General features: G+C 37.5%; 1 protein-coding gene across 1 annotated transcript in view; it reads right to left on the bottom strand.

The window, feature by feature from the left end:
* Positions 1-21792, bottom strand: part of KLHL4 (kelch like family member 4) — a 44734-nt gene that overhangs the window by 3210 nt on the left and 19732 nt on the right. Inside the window, exons 2-9 of the mRNA XM_009937129.2 lie at positions 17846-18019; positions 17250-17386; positions 14163-14359; positions 10598-10810; positions 9327-9513; positions 6040-6264; positions 3991-4153; positions 884-1096 (exon numbers count right to left, since the gene is read on the bottom strand). Of these exons, the coding sequence (XP_009935431.2) occupies positions 884-1096; positions 3991-4153; positions 6040-6264; positions 9327-9513; positions 10598-10810; positions 14163-14359; positions 17250-17386; positions 17846-18019 (1509 nt within the window). The remainder of the gene's footprint in view (positions 1-883; positions 1097-3990; positions 4154-6039; positions 6265-9326; positions 9514-10597; positions 10811-14162; positions 14360-17249; positions 17387-17845; positions 18020-21792) is intronic.

Here is a 21792-nt window from a genome sequence, read left to right as displayed (position 1 = left end):
CCCAGGGCTCAGCTGTTCCCTGATCCTCCTACATTGTGCCGCAGTGGCAAAGCAACAACTGACACCATACTCTGTTTCTGCAAAAGAAATTTCCAGTATTTGCTTTTTCTTGAGAACTGTGCTTATTAAAGGAGAACACAAAAATGGGATTAAAGAAGGACCAGATAAACAGTGTTTTCCTTTTGAAAAGTAATTACTTTTCAAGTGGATATAAAGCCCAGATTTCAGTGCTTGCAGTTGTGTGCTACCAAAATCATTATGCCAATATATTAACGCGCGATTTAAAGTTTGAATTCAAGCTAAAGTAGTTCGCTTTGGTGCATGTTTACTTTTTTTCTTGCTTGTTAAATCAGACCCTTACCACATGTCTTAGCCTGATTTACTGTAGCGACAGTTTCTTGCAGAAACAAGACTCTTTCTATTAGTCTCGTCCATCAGGAAATACCTGTGTAGTGACTACTGCCTGTTTGAGTATGTGTTATATATCATATTTTTAACCTTTGGTCAGTATCAGCCAAACTACTGGAGGAAGAGACAATTGAAAAGTATTTAGTTCCTACAATATACGACACACATAGACTAGACCTGTGTTTTGGCACATAAGAAACAGAAATATCACATGTAGAATTTGTCTTACCTGTCTTTACCTGGCTCCTGGATAGCTCAAACAGAAGGGGGAGCTGGAATGAATTTGCTTCTGAGGGTTCATTGTTTTGTTTTCACAAGAGCATTGGAAACAAGTTATTCCGCTCAAAATGTCACTTTTGTAAGCATAATATGTTTTACAAACATCACATTACAGTTGTGAAGAAATTTCCCTTGCTGGTATAAATTATTTTATATTTCCTTCCTGGAATGTGTTTAAAAAAAAAAAAATCCTTACCTTTCTACGCAGTCGGAAAGCCGAGAACAGTGGTTGGAAGCAGGTGCGTCGTGACCTCCCACAGCATATAAAAACCCGTTGTACGTTGCCACACCAACCCCACCTCTTCTCTTGGACATTGAAGCACATATACTCCACTTGTTTGTGTGCGGATCGAAACACTCCATTGATTTGAGGCAGGAGCTCCCATCTCGTCCGCCAACAGCATACAGTCTGGGATAAATACCCACAAGAAGGCAAACAAATTCAGTCATTATTCTCTCATTTTAATAGGAATTTTATTTGGTTAACTTCGTTCAGATCACTTGAAAATTATCATTCTGCCCATTATTTCCTTCCTGACAGCTACACACTGGAACTTTCTTCACATACAGGGTTTCGCATTTAATATGAATTAAATTATAGTCTTCATTTGCAGCGTAATTTTTCAAGCAGTCATGTATGAAAACAAAGCTTAAAAATGCATGTCAGCTTCTTTAAATGTGAGGTATAGATGGAATCTAATTGAAAGATGCTACGTATGTTTGAAACATATGGGTAGTATTCCCTACGACAGGCTTATGGAGTATTTGACATCTTAATATTGTATTCAACATTTTTCATATACTGTTAATATGTAAGGAAACTTTAATAACATAATTATATATCAAAAACACATGTCAAAAGATATTAAATATGTTTTCTTCAATGTTTGTATTTAAGAAAATCTGCTGGACAGAAGTTACCGTATAGGCGTGTCATCTCTGTTCAGTCTAAAGGCACTCAGCAAACAACTGGAGATTTAAACCAGGTGATGTTGAGGCAACACGTAAAAGTAAATGGTGGAAATCCAAATTAAGAAGCCTTGGGTTTCGTGGTTTTTTGTCAACTAATTTTACAAGGTTTAAATTTCTTCTGTATTTCAAGCTATCTTGGACGCTGCTAGACAATACATCTAGAGTATGCATACTGGGTGTACTAGCAGACGCGTTTAGATGTGGAGTGTGCCAGTTGCTCAGGTCCCTTTCAAATCCTGGCTTTTACGTGCTGCTGTGAAAGTGAATTTAGTTAGTGCAGCTGATTAGAGACCTAGGGAACACATGGACTTGTCCGGAGTAAGTCACCTAAAACAGATCAGTTGAATTTTGCTTGAGAAGTGCCTGTTTTTCTCCAGTGACTGGAAAAAGTTTTAGACTGCTCTGATGTATAATTTAACTAGAACATTCCTGAGCACTGTTAGAATAATATAAAATTTCTAGCGCTCTCTTCTAATGTTTGTGCACGGAAGCGAGTCTTGAGTTTGGTGGTGCGGTTTGTTGCTTGACCTGTAAAAAAATCTTGAGCATTTGGTTTGTTTTCTTTTCACATCATGCCATTAGATACAGTCTACTTGCTTACACAGCTTTCACAGGGAGAGGAAATCACTGTATATACAAACAGAATGGTTGGGATATTTTATTTTCAGTAATGTGTCTAAAAACATGGCAGTGTTTCCCATTCTCTAAGGAAAAAAAAAAACTACACTTCTATTGACTGATATTTTCAATAGACTGTTTATTGGTCAAAAAGTGTTTCTCTGCAGAAATTTAAAGTCTCTTCTGGTAGGATTGAATAAAAAAAAAATGTGGCATGACAGGGAAACAGGAAAAGGAGAAGCATTCTGCCTGGTTAGACCGCATCAGTAGCACTAAATGATGGACATTTGATCTCGGCTTCCCCCGGTATGCCAGAAATTACATCACTAGACTAACAGGCGTGATTTAGGCCAGGCTGGAGACAGCTTGTATCAGGAGTGATTGAGAACAGAGTCAGGATCAGGCTGGATTTCCTCTTTGACACAGTGGTTTCCTGCGTGTCGCTGTGGAAGGTACCAACAGGAGTTTCTGGTGAAGTTTCTGCTGAGAACATTTCCTCTGAGATACCACAGGGACTTGAAGAGGCAATTCTGCCTCTCCTGGACTTTTGAGTTAATGGTTAAAAACATGTCATGTCTGAATGCAAAACCCTGACTTGTATGTAAAGAAGCTTTGCATTTGCAAATATGTGTTTACTGACATCTTTGTTTCTGCTCTTTACCCTTCTCTTTCTCTGGAATTTAAGAAGTGTACAGGGAAGCCAGTGATAAAGTCTCAGGATAAATGCAGTTGTCTGCTGCAACTGTCATTGCTAAGAGCTTTCCGTAGATTTAAATAAGAAGGAAGGTTGGCTCAAGCCACGTGCTACAACATATAACCTGGGGCCTTTTGCAAGGCTTTTGTATTTCCAGCACCGGACTCTGAACGAGGAAAACAGAATTCTGTTAGGCATTAATTTATTAATTGTTCTTCTTTGTGCTGAAATACAGCTACTTTCAAATAGGAACATACAAAAAGGTGTAACCCACGGTTCATTACAAGTTACACAGGACAGACACGTGTGTCTGTTCCCATGTAAAAGTGCTTGAGTGGCTTTAGTGTCTTAGGAGGATGTTTAAATAAATTTTGAAAATCTTTTTGGGAAAACCAATGTACAGTGAACATTTGATCTCAGTGTATTCAAGCAATAGATGAAGGGCAGAATAAATCTGGGTAGAGTAAGACTTATAGAAGACTGTTCATTCCATACCTGATTATTAAACTTGCCTTCCTTTTGTTGAGCACACCATATACCTTTAAGCTTTTGAAAATTATTCTTAACTGTACACTTGTATGTTAAAGTTATAGATGCATGCAGGAGGTGTAAAATTATAGAGGAATTACTTTGTTTCTATATGCATTCTTTCAAATGGTGCTTCCTTAGCAACAGTGATTTTAAAATGTAAACATCGACTTGAAATATTTTTTTAAAGTACCTGATCTTATATCCCCGCAAGGTATATTCTAGGTAAAATTCTGACACACATGTAATAACATTTTCGAGTTACTATAACTTGAAACGGTTGAAATACTTTTAAAAAATTACTGCAAGTTTGAAAACCATTGACCACACAACAGGGGGAAGCTTTCTTTTCTTATTTGTGTGAATTGTATTTTCTCTTTGTTCTCTTGAGGTGATTAGTTACTATAAGATTGAAAAGAAAATTTAAGAACCTGTATTTCCAAGGAAGGAAGCAAATGAGAAATGAAAGAGGGTTTTTCCTGTTGACTTACTTGCTATTTAATGCTGCAACTCCTACGGTGCTTCTAGGGGTTGACATGCTAGCCACATAATTCCATTGCCGTGCTTGTGGGTCCCATCTTTCTACAGTATTAAGGTAACTCCATCCATCATGGCCACCAACAGCATACATTGGTCCTTCAAGCATTGCTACACCTTAAAAGATAGGATTAGGGATAAATTACAGTATCTAATAATTTCAGTGGCCAATAGTGTATTAACTTCTTACTTTAATTTGCTATATGCAGATAAGCAATTTCATCTGGTATTGAACTATATAAAAGCCGCTATGTCATTTGACAGACTAAATAAAGGTAAACAAAATGCTTCATATACAGTGTTTTTCTGTATAATAAGCATTATCTTTTGCCAACAGATTAGAGGAAAGCTGCTTTAGTTCTGATGTTCTCTTGGACTTTTATCTCTTCCACTTCTGTTGACCTTATTCTGAAACAAATTTGAGACCCAAAATGAGAAATTATGCTATTCTTCTAAAGAAAGCATAAGGTTGAGCCAGGCAGTGAAAAATATGCCCAAACCAATCACCTACCCTTATTCTGAGCCAGCTGAAGCTCTGTATTCCTGCCAGCATGAAGCCTGAGTGGGTGGGCAGCTGGCTGTCCTTACTAGCTGAAGTACCATAACATTTTAATGCCTGTGAGGGGGACACACTTGTGGATAAGACCTGGCTTGTATCTGTTCTCCTTAAGGCACAGAAGAGTGATCTTGGCTGTCTGCATAAAGCTCCGTGTGGACATATCCTGTGTCTTTGTCCTCCTCCAGGGAGAAGGGCTTTGGTGCCTCCCCTTGGGGAAGCTGCTGCTGTTTGCTTGCTTTGTTAGGGAGGGCAAAATGTTTGAATCTGGCTGCTTAAAAGTTTTCTAAATCTGTCTTTTCAGGCCTAAATATACATGGCCTGATTTTTTCAAAAGTGCTAACTCTCCACAAAATCACACTGAAGCTAACAGGAGCTGCGAGTGTAAGGCAGCATTGCAAACCAGGCTGCTGCGTAGATAGAAGCCTAACTTTGGGCACTCAAATTTAGCACTGTGACCTGCTTGTTGAGTAGAATTATGCCCTTGCAGCTGGTAATTGTAATGACTTCAGTGAGAATTACTTAATCTGTTTTGTCTTCTTTCCCTTTACTACCTACTGGTAATTGCTTTTAATAATTTGACAGACTAGCTGGTAAGAACCCTACACTATAATTTTCTCCACCAAATGGTGCACAAGGTGATTTAGGCCACAAAGGTTTACCGAATAATTCTGGATCAATCTTTTTCTATTATTCATTAAAATAAGAATATTCTATATCATTTTGAGCTTACCAATGATTTCAAGCAATACCCTTTCTGTACATTTCAGAGAAGCCAGCTTTTCCGCAAGAACTGTGATATATAAAGCATTCAGAAATCATCATATTCCCTCCCTTACAATCTTCTCAACTGTAAACTTCTCCTTATTTTTTTATGGTTCCAGAAATAAATTCTAGATTTCATACTCATCTTATTCACTGTGAGTAATATTAAGGATTATTGTGCAGTAAGGACCCATAGATACCAAGCCATGGTATCATGGTTTTACTCTGTAAAACTTCTTGTAATTACAACATTAAAATTAGTGGAGTGGTACTTCTTTCCTTACTGCAGTGGTTTCTTCAGTCTGGGTAATTCTCTGGTCTGATTTTCAGAAGTGTTTGCTACCAATGGGCTCAAGTCATAGTTTATCAGATTGTTATTGTATTGCAAGCATATCTTTTGACCGCTACGTTAGACAGGGAGTTGATTATATTCACTGTTGCTTATATTTTGGAATTTTCTAAAAGCAAAATTAACTCTAGAAGACCAGTGCACGTTAGGTGAATACTAATACATATCACTGTCATAAAATTATGGCAATAGGCAGCTCTGTCTTTGAAAAACATCTACAAATATTGCAGCATGTTATTAAATGCTTTAAAAAGTTATGTCAGCAGTGTTTGTGTTGATCAAAATTAATTTGTATGTGATGCAAGGTATTTACAAAGGAAGAGCATCTCTTACCTAGGCCATGTCTGTGGGTTGACATAGGAGGCATTAGCGTCCAGACTTTGGTGATAGGGTTGAAACATTCAACAATGTTCGAAGTTTTCAGACCGTCTCTTCCTCCCACAATGTACAGCTTGTTGTCAATTACTGCAACTCCAAACTGTAGTCGCCTACCATTCATAGTACCAATTTGTACCCAACTATTAGTCCGAAGGTCATACTTTTCAATTGTGGTGGTACCTGTTAAAAAAGTAAGTATTATGAGATAGCCATGAACCGATCAGCACCCAGCAGTCAGTAGTCGGTACTACCCAAAATATTATTAAATTGCAAAAGATTGAAATTCTGTGTGTGGACTTTTACTGTGGGTCCCTGAGAACTTCAGTTACGAAATTTGAACCTAGTGAAAAAGCTGAATGAATTGCGTGCATGTATGATTGTCAAACCTATGAGAATAAGCTGGCGGCAAGAAGATGCAGAATTAAATGCCAGCAAATTTTTTAATATTGAAAATTTTGCAGATAAGTTGAATCTGTTACTCTCTTAAATATCATGAGAGTAGGGGTTTCTTGTTGTTTGGGGTTTTTTTTATATTTTTTGTGACTATGGTACTTCACAACTATCTACTTTTTAACCGTGTGTGCTTAAACCAATGGAGATGTCAAAAACAAAAAATGCTTCCATGTGTCTGTCTGTCTTAGGACTTAAGGATGCGTGTTAATGAATAGTTTGGATATTTTCCTTTTTACAGTGGAGACAGGCAGAAGACTGAGGTGTGTGAGTACACACTTGGTTTCCACATGTAACTCCCCTGAGGTTCACCTTGCAATAACTGCTTCTCTGCTGTAATATACAAGCTCTATTTTCAATTTTTTCAGGTCACTGAACTTCTAGTAATGTTTTTACTGCAACTATTTGTAAGACCCTAGCTCTCTGCCGTTCAAACTGACACTTCTCTGTGCACTGGCTCCTGTCAGTCATCCAGCAGCCATAATTGCTCCTTTGAGAGTGGATTTAGTGCAGTGGGGAGATGGCTGAGTAGCAGCCGAGGTAGAAGAGGCAATTGCCGGTTGCACGCACAATGCACCTTAGAGCTCAGCTTCAGCTCAGCTGAAGGCAACCAGATGAGAAAAACAAAGCTGATTTCCTGCCTGTTCCTTGACTGGGATTTCAGACTAGAGAAGCAATATTTTCAGAAACACAATAGGCAGTTAGTGGCTAAGGAATGATTTACAACAGCAGAACAACCATGCAATAAAGCAGAAAAAGAAAGGTAGCATTTTGTTTAGAGATGTTTTCAGAAGTAGAATCTGCTAGAGATTATAAGCTATACTCAATAAATTTAGTGAAATAAGAGCTTATCTCATGATACCTTTCTTATACTCTATATGCTTTTCCAGATCCATAGATTGGGAAAGAAACTACCAGATCCATCTACAATAAAAGAAAGAAATTCTGGGTTTTCCTCTTTCCTGTCATCTTATATTCTGAGCAACTGGAGTTCTTTGACTGTTCTTTCCATTTTGTTAGTCTGTTTGCTCTGCTTTGCTTTAATTCCTGCTCATTTATTCTATGCTAATATGCAAGGGCCCCAAAGTTCTCACTTCCAAAAAAGTGTCTTGCATACTAACTAAAAAAACGCAAAAAATACAATAAGGTATACAGTGTGTTCAGCCATACCCTATAGGCTGTAATTTTTACAGGGGTTTGAAGGTAGATTTTGAAAATTAGCGTGGTTTAGACACATTCACATTTTTCAAAATCGCAGCCCAAAAGTTGCTCTTTGATCTTCTTTGGATCATTTGAAATTGAGATTTGACTTCATATACCACCTAAACACAAAGCCAAACCTGGCATTCCCTGAGAGTTTTCGTTATCACAGAAAGCACATTATTGCCAGAGGTGGTAGTTACTCCCTTCTCAGAGCCGTTGTTCCAGTGCATCCTAGCCTCTTCGGTGCTGTTTCCTTTAGCTTACAACCCAGCACAGGCTCAAAGTATGAGTCAGAGCTGTAGAGGACAGCAGGGAGGAGAGGAAGTGCTGTTCTTCTAAACCATCAAAAGGCAAAAGTTCAAACAATTGGCTTTATTCCAAGGTAATAAGTAAAAGAGGCACCAACAGGAAGTGCAGATGTTGACTGAAATAGCCCTTTCTTTGCATAACCTTCACCGAGAAAAACATATTAGAAAATTTTATTCTTATTTTGGTACAAGTTTGTTTAAAGATTACTTTGGTTTCTTGGTTGTTCTATATAATTCATAAATAAATCAGTATTGCTATTGAAATTATACTAATGGCTACAGTTTAACTTAATTTTGCTAAGTTGTCCTAGGAATGCGTGTTTCCATGTTGTGGTGATGATGAAAGTATATTTTGCACTTGATTTGATTGCGTAGAGATAGTAAGCTAGCACCACAAGATCTCTCATATAGGAAAAATTGGTCATAAGCAACTTTTTGCAAACCATGAAACGGATTAGCTTCTTTGTTATTCTATTAAAGGTGAACTCACACAGCTAAAAGTAATAGTGTTCAGCAAGTATCTAGACTTTAAACTAATTACAGCTCTTTGGCTCCAAGCTGTGGATTTGAAGTTAAGGTTCCTGTAGAAAATAATTCAATGTACTACCTACTAAATAGAATTGTGCAATGTGTAAAGCTGTAAGCTGATTGCAGTCATGAAAATCAAATAATAAAAACTGGAATACATTTAGAACATTCAACTTTCAACTACAAACCTGAAAAAAGCCTGTGTATGAAGTTCTGAAATAAAGCTGTATATACCTTTGCATTCATGGAAAAGCACAAATCTTTCCATCTGAACTTTTATAATAAGAATTGATAAGCTTTAGCTAAGACTTCTCTATAGTTCAGTAATGCTTTTTGGATTTATTTTCCTCCTCTTTAAAGATTTTTCCAGCCTTCAAACTTTTGGCAAAAAATAGAGCACAGCATTCTAAAACAACATTAAATGAATCTTGAAATATTTTGAATATTAATTTTTCCTTCTGATTTGTGAAGTCAAACGATACGCACGCATTCTTACAAAGCTTAATTTTACAATCACCATCTGAATCAAACTTCTTTAGTCTGCACCAAGATGTATGTAGATCATTTACAACATGATCCTTGCAAGAAGAACATCTAACACATACGGTTGTGTTCTGTGATTTTTTTTTTTCCCCTTGTTTTCATCCCTAAACTGCTGTTTTCCTAACAGAAATCTTTAAATAATTGTCATATATTCTCTGGGTTTCTGTAATGCAATTAAATTAATACAATTAAATTAATGTCTCAACTTACCTTTAGTGGCATCCATACCTCCTACAGCATAAAGTGCACCCACTGTAGACTTTCTAGGCTTAGTTCGAGGACTCTGCATCATAGAGCGTCTTTCTGGTAGAAGATGGTACTTCATCGCCTCCATAAGAAGTTTCTGACACTCTAGGTCATCTGCAAACATTGGACTGTTTTCGAGATCGGCTAGTAACTAAGAAATGAAAAGAGAGCATCTTATATATATCTAAATCATTAAAATTGTATGTACTTTAGTAATTAAAGTATTTGTAGCTGCAAACACCCATTTTCAGTTCACCTCTCACTCGAGCTTTGCTGGAAACTATGCTTTAATGCAAGCAAAATAATATGAAGTTAGGAAAAAAGTCTTTAAGTATAATGTCTTTGCTTTGTTTTTTCCAAAACCTTTCTTTTAGACTTCAGAAGAGGTTAAAATTGCAAACGTAGTGCTGCACCCTCTGAATGCAAAACTCCTTTTGATGTGAGCATAAGCAAATCTGACATATAGTACTGGACACCTCTGTGATTATTAGAATATATTGAATATATTTTTAAAATATTTTTAATATATTTTAAATATTAAATGTATACAGTATTTTGATACTTAATCCAAAGTTGAATATTTGCAACTTCAGTCATGGAGAGCCATAAAGTCGCTGTAGTGTCCTGATGGTCTTGATATTCCTATAAGCTTTTCTGATGAGATATATAGATTGTACTATGACACAAGTACAACTGCGTCAGCTTACTATAAAACAATATGTCCACTTCTGGAACTTATTCAATGACGTATCTCTTTCAGTCTTAAAGGACAAGTAATGTCAACACTCAGAATAGTCAGCAACAATATAAACCCTTTTGGTTTTGTCTGCATTTTATGGCAATAAAGAAGTAAGTATTATGCCCTATCTGTCCTGCAGTTTGGTAAATCTAAATAGACATCTTTGCCTGGTATCTAAGTTGCTGTATTATTAGAGGAAAACTACTACTGTTGCTACTCAACAAAGAAACACTGTACTTTCGTTATACCATTACGCTGACAGTTTTATTCTGAGCCCAGTAATTACACTGGCATTACAGGATTCTTTTTTCATCTGTCTTTACAAATACTTGACGTACCTACTATAGATTTGGGGGGGGTGGGAAAGGCAAAGATACCCCATCAAGAGACCCTAGCCAAAACCAGAATCTTTCCACAGAATTCTTTGCCTAAATTATGCTTAAGGCAAGCCTTGCAGTTGGTAGTGAAGCTCCATGTTAACCCTTCACTTTCATACCTGGGGTGGAAGTAGAGGCAGCCTAATATAAGAAAGAAGCATTCCTAGGTCTCGTTGTCGGTTTTGCAAATCATGCCTCACCCACATCATTAACGCTTGGAAGATGGCTTCTTCATCTGGAACATTGATGTCATCGCTAGACAGCAGTTTTGCAATTTCATTAGCAGGGAGCAAAAGAAATTCCTGGTTTTTTATTACTTCTGTGAAGTGTTCCTAAATAAGAAAAAAAAGATTTCAATCCACTGATGATATTCACACCTTGAAATAACATTTTCTAAGACAATGTAGACTTTGTGTATGTTTCATTCCTGTTCTGTTCTACAGTAGAGGGAAATGCAACATATATTCTAAAGCTCACTGCATCTCCTTCTACCATTTAAGGGAGATCTTGGTTGCTCTTTTCTGCCTTACTCTTGCAGGACTGAAGAATTATGCTCATCTTCATACTGCCATGCTTACAGATGTGTTTGTCAGGCTTCTTGTCAGCGTGTCCTGTCTTAGGGATCTGAAGATAAAATGTGTATCTTGAGAATGCCAAGCGGCCATTCACATAAACTACACATCTACAGCTAAAACCAGATTCAAAAGTTTTAAGCAAATTGTATTGAAGCTTTGCAATCCTTTTGCAATGAGCTGTGGCAGATGTTGACTGCAATGTCTGCCCTCAGTACCAGAAGACACAGCAAGGAAAATTAAACTCACTTGTCTAACAGTATTTTTTGGGCAACAGAAAATTGCACAAGCCGCAGCAAAGGGGTCTCAGTATTTAAGCTATTGCTATGATAAAACTCCTTAGCTCCAGAAATGGCCATGAATATTAAATCCCTAGAATCTTTCAAAGTATTATTTTTCATTAAAAAATATATATTGTGTAGTTGAGTTACAACAATACTAGATATTAAAATACATTAAGTATACTTGCTTGTGGTAATTCTGAAGGAAAAAAAGAAATTTGGTTAACATATTTTTTTTATGTTACTTGCAAAGAAATGCATGTAGGAATTCATGTCTGTATTTTAAATATTAATCTGGAATTAATATATCTTATTTGGGAACCAGACTGAAATAGGGCATATGAATACATCTTCGTAATTGATATTTGTATTATCCGTTTTCAGTAGTTTCTCAGCTTCCTGTAACTTTTTTCAAGAGTACTAAAGATGTAAACATAGAAGTATCAGTGATTAAAGGAGATGTTAACTTTGCTCTGTCATGCATATCCTGCTTTAATATTTTGTGACATTCAGAGAATAGGAACAGGAAGGCCAGTCTACACTGAGGTACAAATATAGCACAAGATGTTTATCCGAACAAGCTCTATCTGCACGAAAAGATACCAGGCAGGAAACTGTTAATACTTTGCATCAATGGCTAAAGTAATTGAAGGGGAAGGTCTCCATTGTGTCTGTTTTTACTGAATGGATGTGGTGTTTGCAGCTGATTATCTTCTGAAAATGTTTAAGTACTACCAGTTCATTTGAATGGTCTCTATGTTTACAGTACAACTTTATAGTCTTTCCCCTATGGTACACATTGTCAAGTGGTTGAAGTTGGCATGAAACAGAACAGAATGTTTTATTTATCCTCTTCCACAACGCTTGTGGGTGCATGTGATGTTATGATCTCTTATTCGCCAGTTTTGGAGAGGGGCTTTTCACAAGGGTGTGTAGGGATAGGACAAGGGGCAATGGCTGTAAACTAAAAGAGGGCAGACTTAGATTAGATATTCGGAAGAAATTCTTCACCATGAGGGTGGTGAGGCACTGGAACAGGTTGCCCAGAGAAGCTGTGGCTGCCCCCTCCCTGGCAGTGTCCAAGGCCAGGCTGGATGGAGCTCTGAGAACCCTGGGCTGGTGGAAGATGTCCCTGCTCATGGCAGGGGGGTTGGAACCAGATGATCTTTAAGGTCCCTTCCAACCCTTCCCATTCTATGATTCTGTCATTTCAAGGGCTTAAAAGAAAATTTTCTTTAAGGTTATTTCAAAGAGGTGCAGATTTCCTCCTCTGTCTCTAAATTGCCAGTAGCTGCAAACTTGGTAGGTGGTTTTATGACATGCAAGGTCCTCTTTCACGGCAGCTTTCTCAATCTGTGTTGCACACAAGGTACAGGAGGTGGTTCTGGAAGTGGAAATGCTCCAGGTTGTTTTCAGGAAGACACAGTGTAAAGCTTATACACACAGTGCTGCTGAGCCTCATAGATTCACTCTGATCCTTCACATTGGACAGTGTTCTTATAGACCCAGCTGTCATTTCTGTGACACGTAGTTTTAAAAGATAGTAAAAGTCTAACTTCTGGGGAAGAGTGGAGGATTCAAATGGTTAAAAAATCTAACCAGAAAAGGCTCTCTTATTGTCTGACATCATATTATTTTATTCCAATTTTGAGGAAATCTGGCCCATGAATTTTAAATGCTTAAAGCCCATGTGCTAGGGCTGGTGGCAGAACAGAGGCAACAGCAGAGGGGGGGAATTTCTTGATTTTCGCTGGGTATGAAATGGTGTCGAGCAGCAAGGACAACACTATTATATAGAGGCTGAGTGAACCTGTATCTTAAATGCCCTTTTTCTAACTTTAAATTATGAAAGGAATCTAGATTGCTGCTAAACGAAGTATTCATTAGCATGACAGGACGGAGCACAACCAGTGCCCTCAATCTGCACAAGCCACTCTCATTTATTTCAGCATGTGGAAGTGTACAATCTCTTGCTGGAATGCTTTCAGCATTATGGAGCCTCTAAACTGGTTTTGACATACTACACTAATATTTCAAGCATAAAGCTGCCATGTGCCTCCTAACAAGTAGTTCTTTTTATATCTGTTTAGCTGTAGCAGTTGCTATTCTTTCTGTGTTTAAAGCTGCTACAGCACATCTTGTTGCCCTGAATATTTATCCCTTGATTTGGTTTCACAGCAAGTATCTTGCTTCTCTGTTTCTCGCGCTCTGAATATGCATTTCTTGCTTTGAGCCAGAGGAGGATTATATTATGCTCTAGTCAGGGATGTTCTTCTTTTTAGCATTCCAAATCTTTCCCGTAAAATCTTTCTTTCGGCTCTTGTTATGTGCATCTCACCTTAAAATCAGCTTTAGAACTCCCTTTGTGTTGAATCAAAAGCATAAGAATGAGCCATTGCTGTTTGCCTCGACGTTAGCCATGTTAAGGCCCTGTGACATTTTCTGGAAGGAATAAGTACCAATCAGGCTGTTAATTGAAGTCTAATAAGTATGTCCTTCTACAAGGCAAAGCTCTGAAGCAGGAAGCAACAGAACTGAATTTGTTTTTCTAAGCACGCTTTTCTCCCCTTCCAATACTTCTGTAACAATCACAGTTCTTAAATTTCCCTTTGGAGACTGAGCTGGGCAGAGATGTCCCTGCGTCAGGGACTTTACAGAACTGACCCTGCCAGCATAGGGAGAGCAGACCCACTGCATCAGTCTTGGGCAGAGCAGCAGCCCCAAGCCCCGCTCAGCTGGCTCTGGTTTGCCAAAATCCACATGTTTTCCGTCAAGTATTCACCCTTGTTGTTACTGCCATAATTGCAGAGTAGTTCGATTGTGCATCTTACCATCGTGTAGGTGTGTGCCACCTTCAGGAGCTCCGTGCAGCCCTGAGCATCCCCGAAAGAGCGGATCCCCAGGCAGTTGGAAGGATGGAGCTGCTTCATGAGGAAGTTACAGCATACCTCAATGACCTGGGATAGCTGGAGAAGACAAGCTGCAGCTAGCAAACTTTCTATAGTGTCTTCCTTTAACTCTAGAATACCTGTGCAGTTTGCATATAGGGGGGAAAAAAAAGTTTTCAGTAATTTTCTTTGTATTTTTATTACTTGAAAGCTTCCCACTCCCCAATTTTTCTCCTTCTCTAAAAAACTTTGAAGTGTCCTGTGATTCACAAATTCATTTTCCTTTCTCGCTGAAGAATTCTTTAAACGTATGTTTTAACAGACTTAAAGGATTTGGTGGATTTTGAATACAAAGATTGGAACAGTTTTATTGGAGCTTTAAAAGTATCAGATCTGCTTTTGCCTGAAAAAAAAGTAAAATAGAAAAAAGGTGTGATTAGAGAAAAACCTTTCCTAAAATTAATATATTAATTTATTAAAATATATATTAGAAGTTTATATTACACACAAGAACTTCAGTACCAAAAGCTAGGAAACGCCAGCAGTGTGTGCAGAAAACATAATTTCTTCCATCATCTACTTGTGCATTGAAATTTTTAAAGAAATTATTATATGACGTGAAGATTTTATGTTAATAAATAGACTGGAAGGTGTTATTTTAATAAGATCTTCCATTCTTGTTGCTTAGTGGATGGATCAATCCCGTAGTTGATACACAGCACTAAAAGAACCAGGGGGAGCGAGCAGGCGGTTTATGACTGCATTTTCCATTTATCAGTACAACATCCATTTGCTTCAGAAACATTAATTTCTTTTCCAGCTGCTTCTGTGAAAGGGTGATACACACCTTCTCCACAGTATCAAGAGATTACAGTCAAAATTATCGTCAGAGTAGAACTGTAAGAGGTTTCTTGTCCAGAGTTCACTTCTGATTTATTTCAGTAGAACACTCTGAACGTTATAGCTCTCATCTCTGAAAGTCACATTAATATTGCATTACCTAGGAAAAGAGTAGCGCTCTGTTTAGAGGCTTCATTATCATCACTTGAAAACCTATGACAGAGGCAGTAGGAAAATTCAGTTTTCCATAGCAGTCTCCAGCAGTCTTACCTTAGCACAACCCCATCTCTTCCTCACGTTCCTTCCTTTGTAACTTAAATAATACCTTCCACCTTCTACAAGACATGAGGAAGGGCTGGCAGGGTGCAGAATAAGGCAATGTTTGGGTTTGGTTTTTACTACATAAATCAGAATAGTCACTGCATGTATACAGCCAAACTGGTACATGTTCTTGTAAATAAAGACTGCAATATAATGTCTCAAAGCAAAAAGGGAATCCTGATCTCGCGAGCGAACTTACACTACTTCGTAGTCTGACATTTGTTTTTGTAGTCTTATATATGTTCTTTACTATGGTTTTGCATTACATAAACTGAAAGAGATTAAAACTAATGAAGTGGGATGATTCTGACATACACATGAATAATACACAGCCCACCACCGAGCTTCTTTGCGCTTGGACTGATCTATTTCCTTGTGTAACATATGCTTATTCAGTGCTACAATATCACTGCATTATATGTGTTATGCGGCATTCCCTCTGGCCCTCTGTATTTATTCCCTTCTTTGTACCCACAAATGGGGTCTATTTTCTATACAGAAACTTAAGTTTACGTTCTGGGCTGTAGATTTCGCAACCTTCTCCAGATTTCTCTCCTTATGCAACAGTCCAGATTTATGAAGTGCCTAAACTAGCAAGTGGAGAATTCTCCTATTAACATTGATGCCAATGTGGTGAATATAAGGAGGTCTTTGTTTTTCTTTGATATTTTTTTTAAAAATTTACTCTAAGCCCTTTGAAATACTATAAAACTATTGATAGATACCTGTGATACATCTTCCAACCTCCCTGTCTCAGTGTTGAAGTTGTGTCGTTTCATTCAAAAGCAAGCAAGCAATGTCCTGTGTGGGCCATCAGATGACAAGGGTCTAGTGAATGTTGCTGATAATGGACATTAGCTGAGGGGATGGAACAGTTTATGAGCAACCTTGATAAATTCAGAAAGTTGCTCTTCTGGTCAGTTAAGTGTTGTTACTTAGGGTAGTAATCTTCTCCTTTCGAGATTTGGGCATTTTTTGTCACAGAACCACACAGCTTGGTGAGGGACAAGGGTTTCCCTTGTACCTTTCTGGCTGGAGTAGCTGCCCTCTGCTTTGGGCGGCTTGCCAAACACCAGCAAGTGCAGAATTCCAGAATCTGCATAGGTTTGAATGATCTGGGTGTAAACCAACATAGCAACCATGTTCTACAGCATTTTTCCCTGTTCATTATAGAGCAGATGAAAGGGATTTCACAGTTCTCTGACTTAGCCTTTTTGGCTGTTTGTTTCAACCGTTTGGATTCAGCATTACAGGGGTAAATGCTGAAAATGGGAGAAAATAAAATAGGTAAAAAATACATACAGCATTCTGGTATTAAAGTATTTAATTTCATCAAGATTAAATCTCTATAGTTTTTCAAGAGAACATAAGTAAAGCTTTTTCAGAACGTGGTTGCAATTTCTCATGTTAAAAGTTGCTTTACTCATGGGTGTGATCATATTCCTGTTTTCCTCTGATTATTCCTACTCAAGAGCACCGAGTGAGCCAAATAACTGCCACCCCAGGCAGACCATTTCTCGAGCTATTGATGAGAGGAAGGTTCATAGCACACTCTCCTGTAACTACATGAAGTAGGCAACAGGCAAAATATGTTCTTTTCATTAAAATTCCCAAAAATAATTGGTATCTAGAGACAGATGTCCTACATGAATTTATATGTTAACTTTTCTGTGTATCTTCCAGAATAATTTATTATGTGAAACAGTGATATTTATTCATCCTTTCTAGAGCAAGGTTTACATCATGTATGCATGATTTATGCATGTATTTATGTGCTAATATGAAATGGAAGAAGCAACAATTACGTATGCATTGAACAGATTTTATCTTCCTTTACAACACCAATGTGAGTAATGGAGGAAGAACTACCTGTGTAGGCATAGCGCACCAAAGCTTTCAGCGCATCGGGGTCTACTCCTTCCATCTTGATCTCCTCTTGTTTTGCTTCACGCACGTCATTAGTAAACATTGCAGCAAAATAATCAGACACTGCACTGAGAACCAGCCTTGAAATAAAAGCATTTTAGGAGGACTGCAGATTACTTCGTAATCTCAATAACAAGCATGAAATTCAGTATTATTATATAACAGATTGTGTGTGCAATAGAAACATTAAATTTAGCATAGGATTCAAAACTTATAGCAGGGAGCAATAAAGTTGAAAGGGTAGTTAGTAATCTAGTTTTCTCCCATAGTACTTGTTTGGGCAGATTTTCTTCACTGATCTCACTATAGTTTGACAGCAGCAAGAAGGGAAGATGGACAATATTAACAGTTCATATTTGAATGTCATTCTATTTGAAATAATGACTATGAAACGTTGATCACCTCATTTTATTCCTTTGTTAGTTGATGTCCTAATTATAGTGACTGTTCGTTCATAATTAAACAGGGTAGGCATAAATTGACCTAGCATTTGGAAATTTCAGGCATTGAAGCCATGTAAACAATACTGGGATATGTACCTGTGAGCCGGAATCTTTTGGTCACCAGCTATGAGAAGAACATCACACAGCTGCTTCTGCTGCAGGTAATTTTCCATTTTGCGGAAAGTTTGCTCTGCGTGGTTTGTAGACTGGAAATACTCATCTGAGCCACCGGTGTTCATTCCAAGCACTGAGCTGCTGGTCGTTGATAGCCTGCAAGGGAAAGAGGCATGGTGCGAAGTTTAGCATTATAAACGCTGATTACGTTCCTCTTCTCATTTTTCCTCAAATGGCAGTACAGGAACATTTAAATTTTGTAAAGCTCTTATGATCCTGGTCTTAATATGCCTTCCTCCTTTTTTTTGCTGTTTGGTATCTTCAAGCCTTCATTTATAAGGTAGCACATAAACTGTGGTTTATTACAGTTACCTGTAGTAGGTGGTGCTATGGAGTTTTCTGCTTCCCATGAGTTTTGTGTCAGTGATGCTTGCACAGCGTTTCCATGTGATAAATGCAGCCTCCTGGTCATTCACAAACAGAATAAATGAAAACCAAACCTATTTTCCTGTGATACTAATAGCTAAAACATCTTGTGGTATGAAGTTTTGGATAATACGTGTCTTTAGATCTTCTTTCTGTTTCTCTTCGTATATCGTACATTAAATTGCTTTACTAAATGGGAATGAATCAGGAGACCATTTGACAAGGACCATATAATTCAGGACAAATTACCAAAGTCAAAGCTGATGAAGTCAGTACATTATATAGCCTTTAGAATCTGCATCCAAATAATAACAATGAACTAATTTCTCTACATTATCATGGAAATTGTGCATTATAAATATATTCCTCTCACTCCAGAATTCTGTTAGCTGTCCCATTTATAAATACCCATAAAACCTATATACACAATTTCTTTTATCTCACTGTTTTTTTAAGATATCATTCCTTACTGCCTTTTAATGTGGACTATGTTACAGACTGAAACGCCTGCTTTTTTGGAAATATATTTATTTTTATATTCATCTGTTTTTAGTAAAATAGTAATGCATTTGTTGACATACTTGTGTATCACATCTTCAAAATGCTGCAATCTTCAACACTATTTTAGTCAAGGATTTTTTCAGAAAAATGTTTCTCATTTTAATATCATATTATTAAAATGTAAAACACCTGTTTTTCAAATTTCCAATTCCAGCTAGGAAATAATGGCAGCTGGTTAACTAAATTTACTGATTATCTTTGATAATTCATATTCATATGCTAATGCATATTCATAAATGATTAGGAGAGATAAAATCTCTTCATGAAATTAGCGTATTAAATTTAGCATAACGTTTGGATTACATTCACAATTGAACATCTCGTTCAGAAAATACAGAAACCAAAATGTGTAAATCAGATTAAATCAGTAATTTTATCAGAAAATAGAGATAAGTCAGAACATGCATTTTTCAAAAATCATACCTCATTAAAGAGCTAATCAGAATTCAAGGGGAATAATTAGAAATCAAATGGTAATGAAATATTGAATGGAGACACAACAGAGTTTTCCATCCCCTCTGCAGTGTAAGCGAGTTACTGTACGCCTGTGCTTTTCAGAATGGTACAGAACAAAACCACAGTTGGTACGGCTGTTGTGTGTCTGGGTTTTTCCAGACGTGTCTCTTTTTTCCATCTGAGAATCTATCCATACGAAGTTTTCTGGATTTCTGTGTTGCATTTATAGACATCCCACAGCCCATTTGGAATACGGCATCTTTTGGGCGCTGGTACGCCAAGAGCCTGCAGATCCCCAGTGTATCTGATGCCTTTCGGATGCACCAGAGCTCAAGGTACTTGTTCAGGTCTGGCCCTGCCAGAAGCTCTGTGTATGCCAGAGCATTTTCAGTCTGCAGAGACACATCAATCCTGCTCTAACTGAGGTGCGGCAGCCCTGAGGTGTGTGCATACGTCACCTGCGAAACAGCAGGCCTGATGCGTCCGAAATCCTCAGATGTGCTGCGGGTGGGCACAGTGTGCGCGCGGGTCTTTGTGTCTGGGCACTCTCAGACTACACTAATTGTAAATACACTAAGATGTATCAAATCAGTGCAACAAACTCTCTAGCTTTCTGTTGAAGCTCTTTACTACTATTTAAATGCATTTTCTTTTCTATTAAAAAAAAAAAGAAAAAGGGGCAAATCAAGTTCACCTATAATGTGTATCCTTTGTAGTTTACAGCTTACAAAAATTAATTTGTCTCAGTGAGTTTAATGACTATACTTTTTTATTTGTTTTCCTTCAATGCTTCCTTGAAAATGAAGAAGCTGCAAAATTGGATTATATGCTCATTAGTTTTGCATCAGCTCCTTGATGCCAAATTCATGCTCTGTAGCATTCATGTTTTGCTATTTACCTCTTAAAATCTTTAACATTTTTGCAGAAAGTTATTTTTTAAAAAATATCTTTTTTCAGATTCACCATATCCACTCTAAGTGTTGTGTTTAAGTATGTATTGCATTGCACTTGCCCTTGAAGTTTGCAGAAATCAACTAAAATAATGTTCAACCATCCCTATTGCAAATGCACAGTGCTAGTTTCTTGAAATAAATAATTTCCCATAGTGTGTATATATTTGTGGATAGAGCAATCATTTTTAAGCTGTAAATATTTACAAAGGGACTTAAAGTCTAATAATTTCCTTCAGTCCTGGGTACTTATTTCACATGTTTTGCAGAGTGACCTTTAACTGCAGCAGAAATACCACTAACCAAATCAATTATTTCAAAGACAAAGGTCTTCAGAGACTGAAACATACTGGAAGAAAAAAAAAGTGCTCTATTAACTTTGTCAATATTAATATTATAATTGCCGATTTACCTTCAGCAGCTAATTTGAAATGGTTGCTATAGTATATTACGGAAGTGAAAAATTAAATTAAAAAATAAATATTTACACATTTTCCTTAGTATATGACTATCACTGCAGAGAACTCAAGTGCTGACCTTCAGAATACAGTACTGGGGATCAGTGAACTAAAGAAGACAGAGATAAAAGTACCTTGAAGGAAAAGTCAGTAAAAATATCCTGGAGCCTGATGTGTTTCTGTTGAATTATAACAGGGGCTGCTGCGGGCTGCAGTACAAAGGGGGAAGCTAGCTGCAACGGTGTGAATATGTTCACCGGTCTCCTCTTGTTCCGCGTGGGGTGGGCTCGTGTGTCAAGAGCACACGTTTAGGGAACTCAAGGTTCACGGGAACCTATTTGGAAAGGAAGCATGTCGAAGATGGAGAAATACTCATTTTCTATAAGATGTGTACAAGTTTGGACAAACAAAATCGAAACATTGAGTAATACAAGTTTCCAACAGCGCATTAGCCCTGTGATGACCAAGGAATTAGTTTTCCACTCAGTCAGGAGGGAAAATTATCAATGAACTGTTCTGAAGAATCAGAATCCCAAACTGCTTGATGTCATCTCTGTGTTAAGTGTTCCCTAGGATGCTGAGTTGTGTTAACACCGTTAGCATTAGGCATAATGGCTTCAGAATGTGGATTAGCCTAGAAAGAGCAGAGATAAATCTATATTTAAATTCCTCCAAAGCAGCTGAGCTCTATGAACTTCGTCTTAGGTAGAGTGCCAAGTGAAACAATTTCAGAGTTTTCCTGTAAGGATTTGTGGAGGACAGTGAAAATATGGTACCGTTTTCAAAAAGAAGCAACATGAAATTTTGAAACAGACAATATAAACTGAAAACTTGAAGAAATAATCAAAAAGCACTAAGCATCTAGGTGATAACAAGGAGATAAATACCAGCCAGCATGGCTGTCCAGAGCGAATCACGTCATAAAAACTTTTTTTTTTTTTTGACACGATAACAAAGCTTACATTGGTTGTCAGAAGTCATCCAAAGGTCAAGATGACTTCTGACAACTAATTCACATGACATTTTCAAAATCAAGCTAGGATGGCGTGTGTTAAGTGTAATAAACATAAGACATATG

The sequence above is a fragment of the Opisthocomus hoazin genome, chromosome 14, assembly GCF_030867145.1.
Source record: "Opisthocomus hoazin isolate bOpiHoa1 chromosome 14, bOpiHoa1.hap1, whole genome shotgun sequence".
NCBI classification, from domain to species: Eukaryota; Metazoa; Chordata; class Aves; order Opisthocomiformes; family Opisthocomidae; genus Opisthocomus; species Opisthocomus hoazin.
This window is presented reverse-complemented; position numbering and strand designations above follow the sequence as displayed.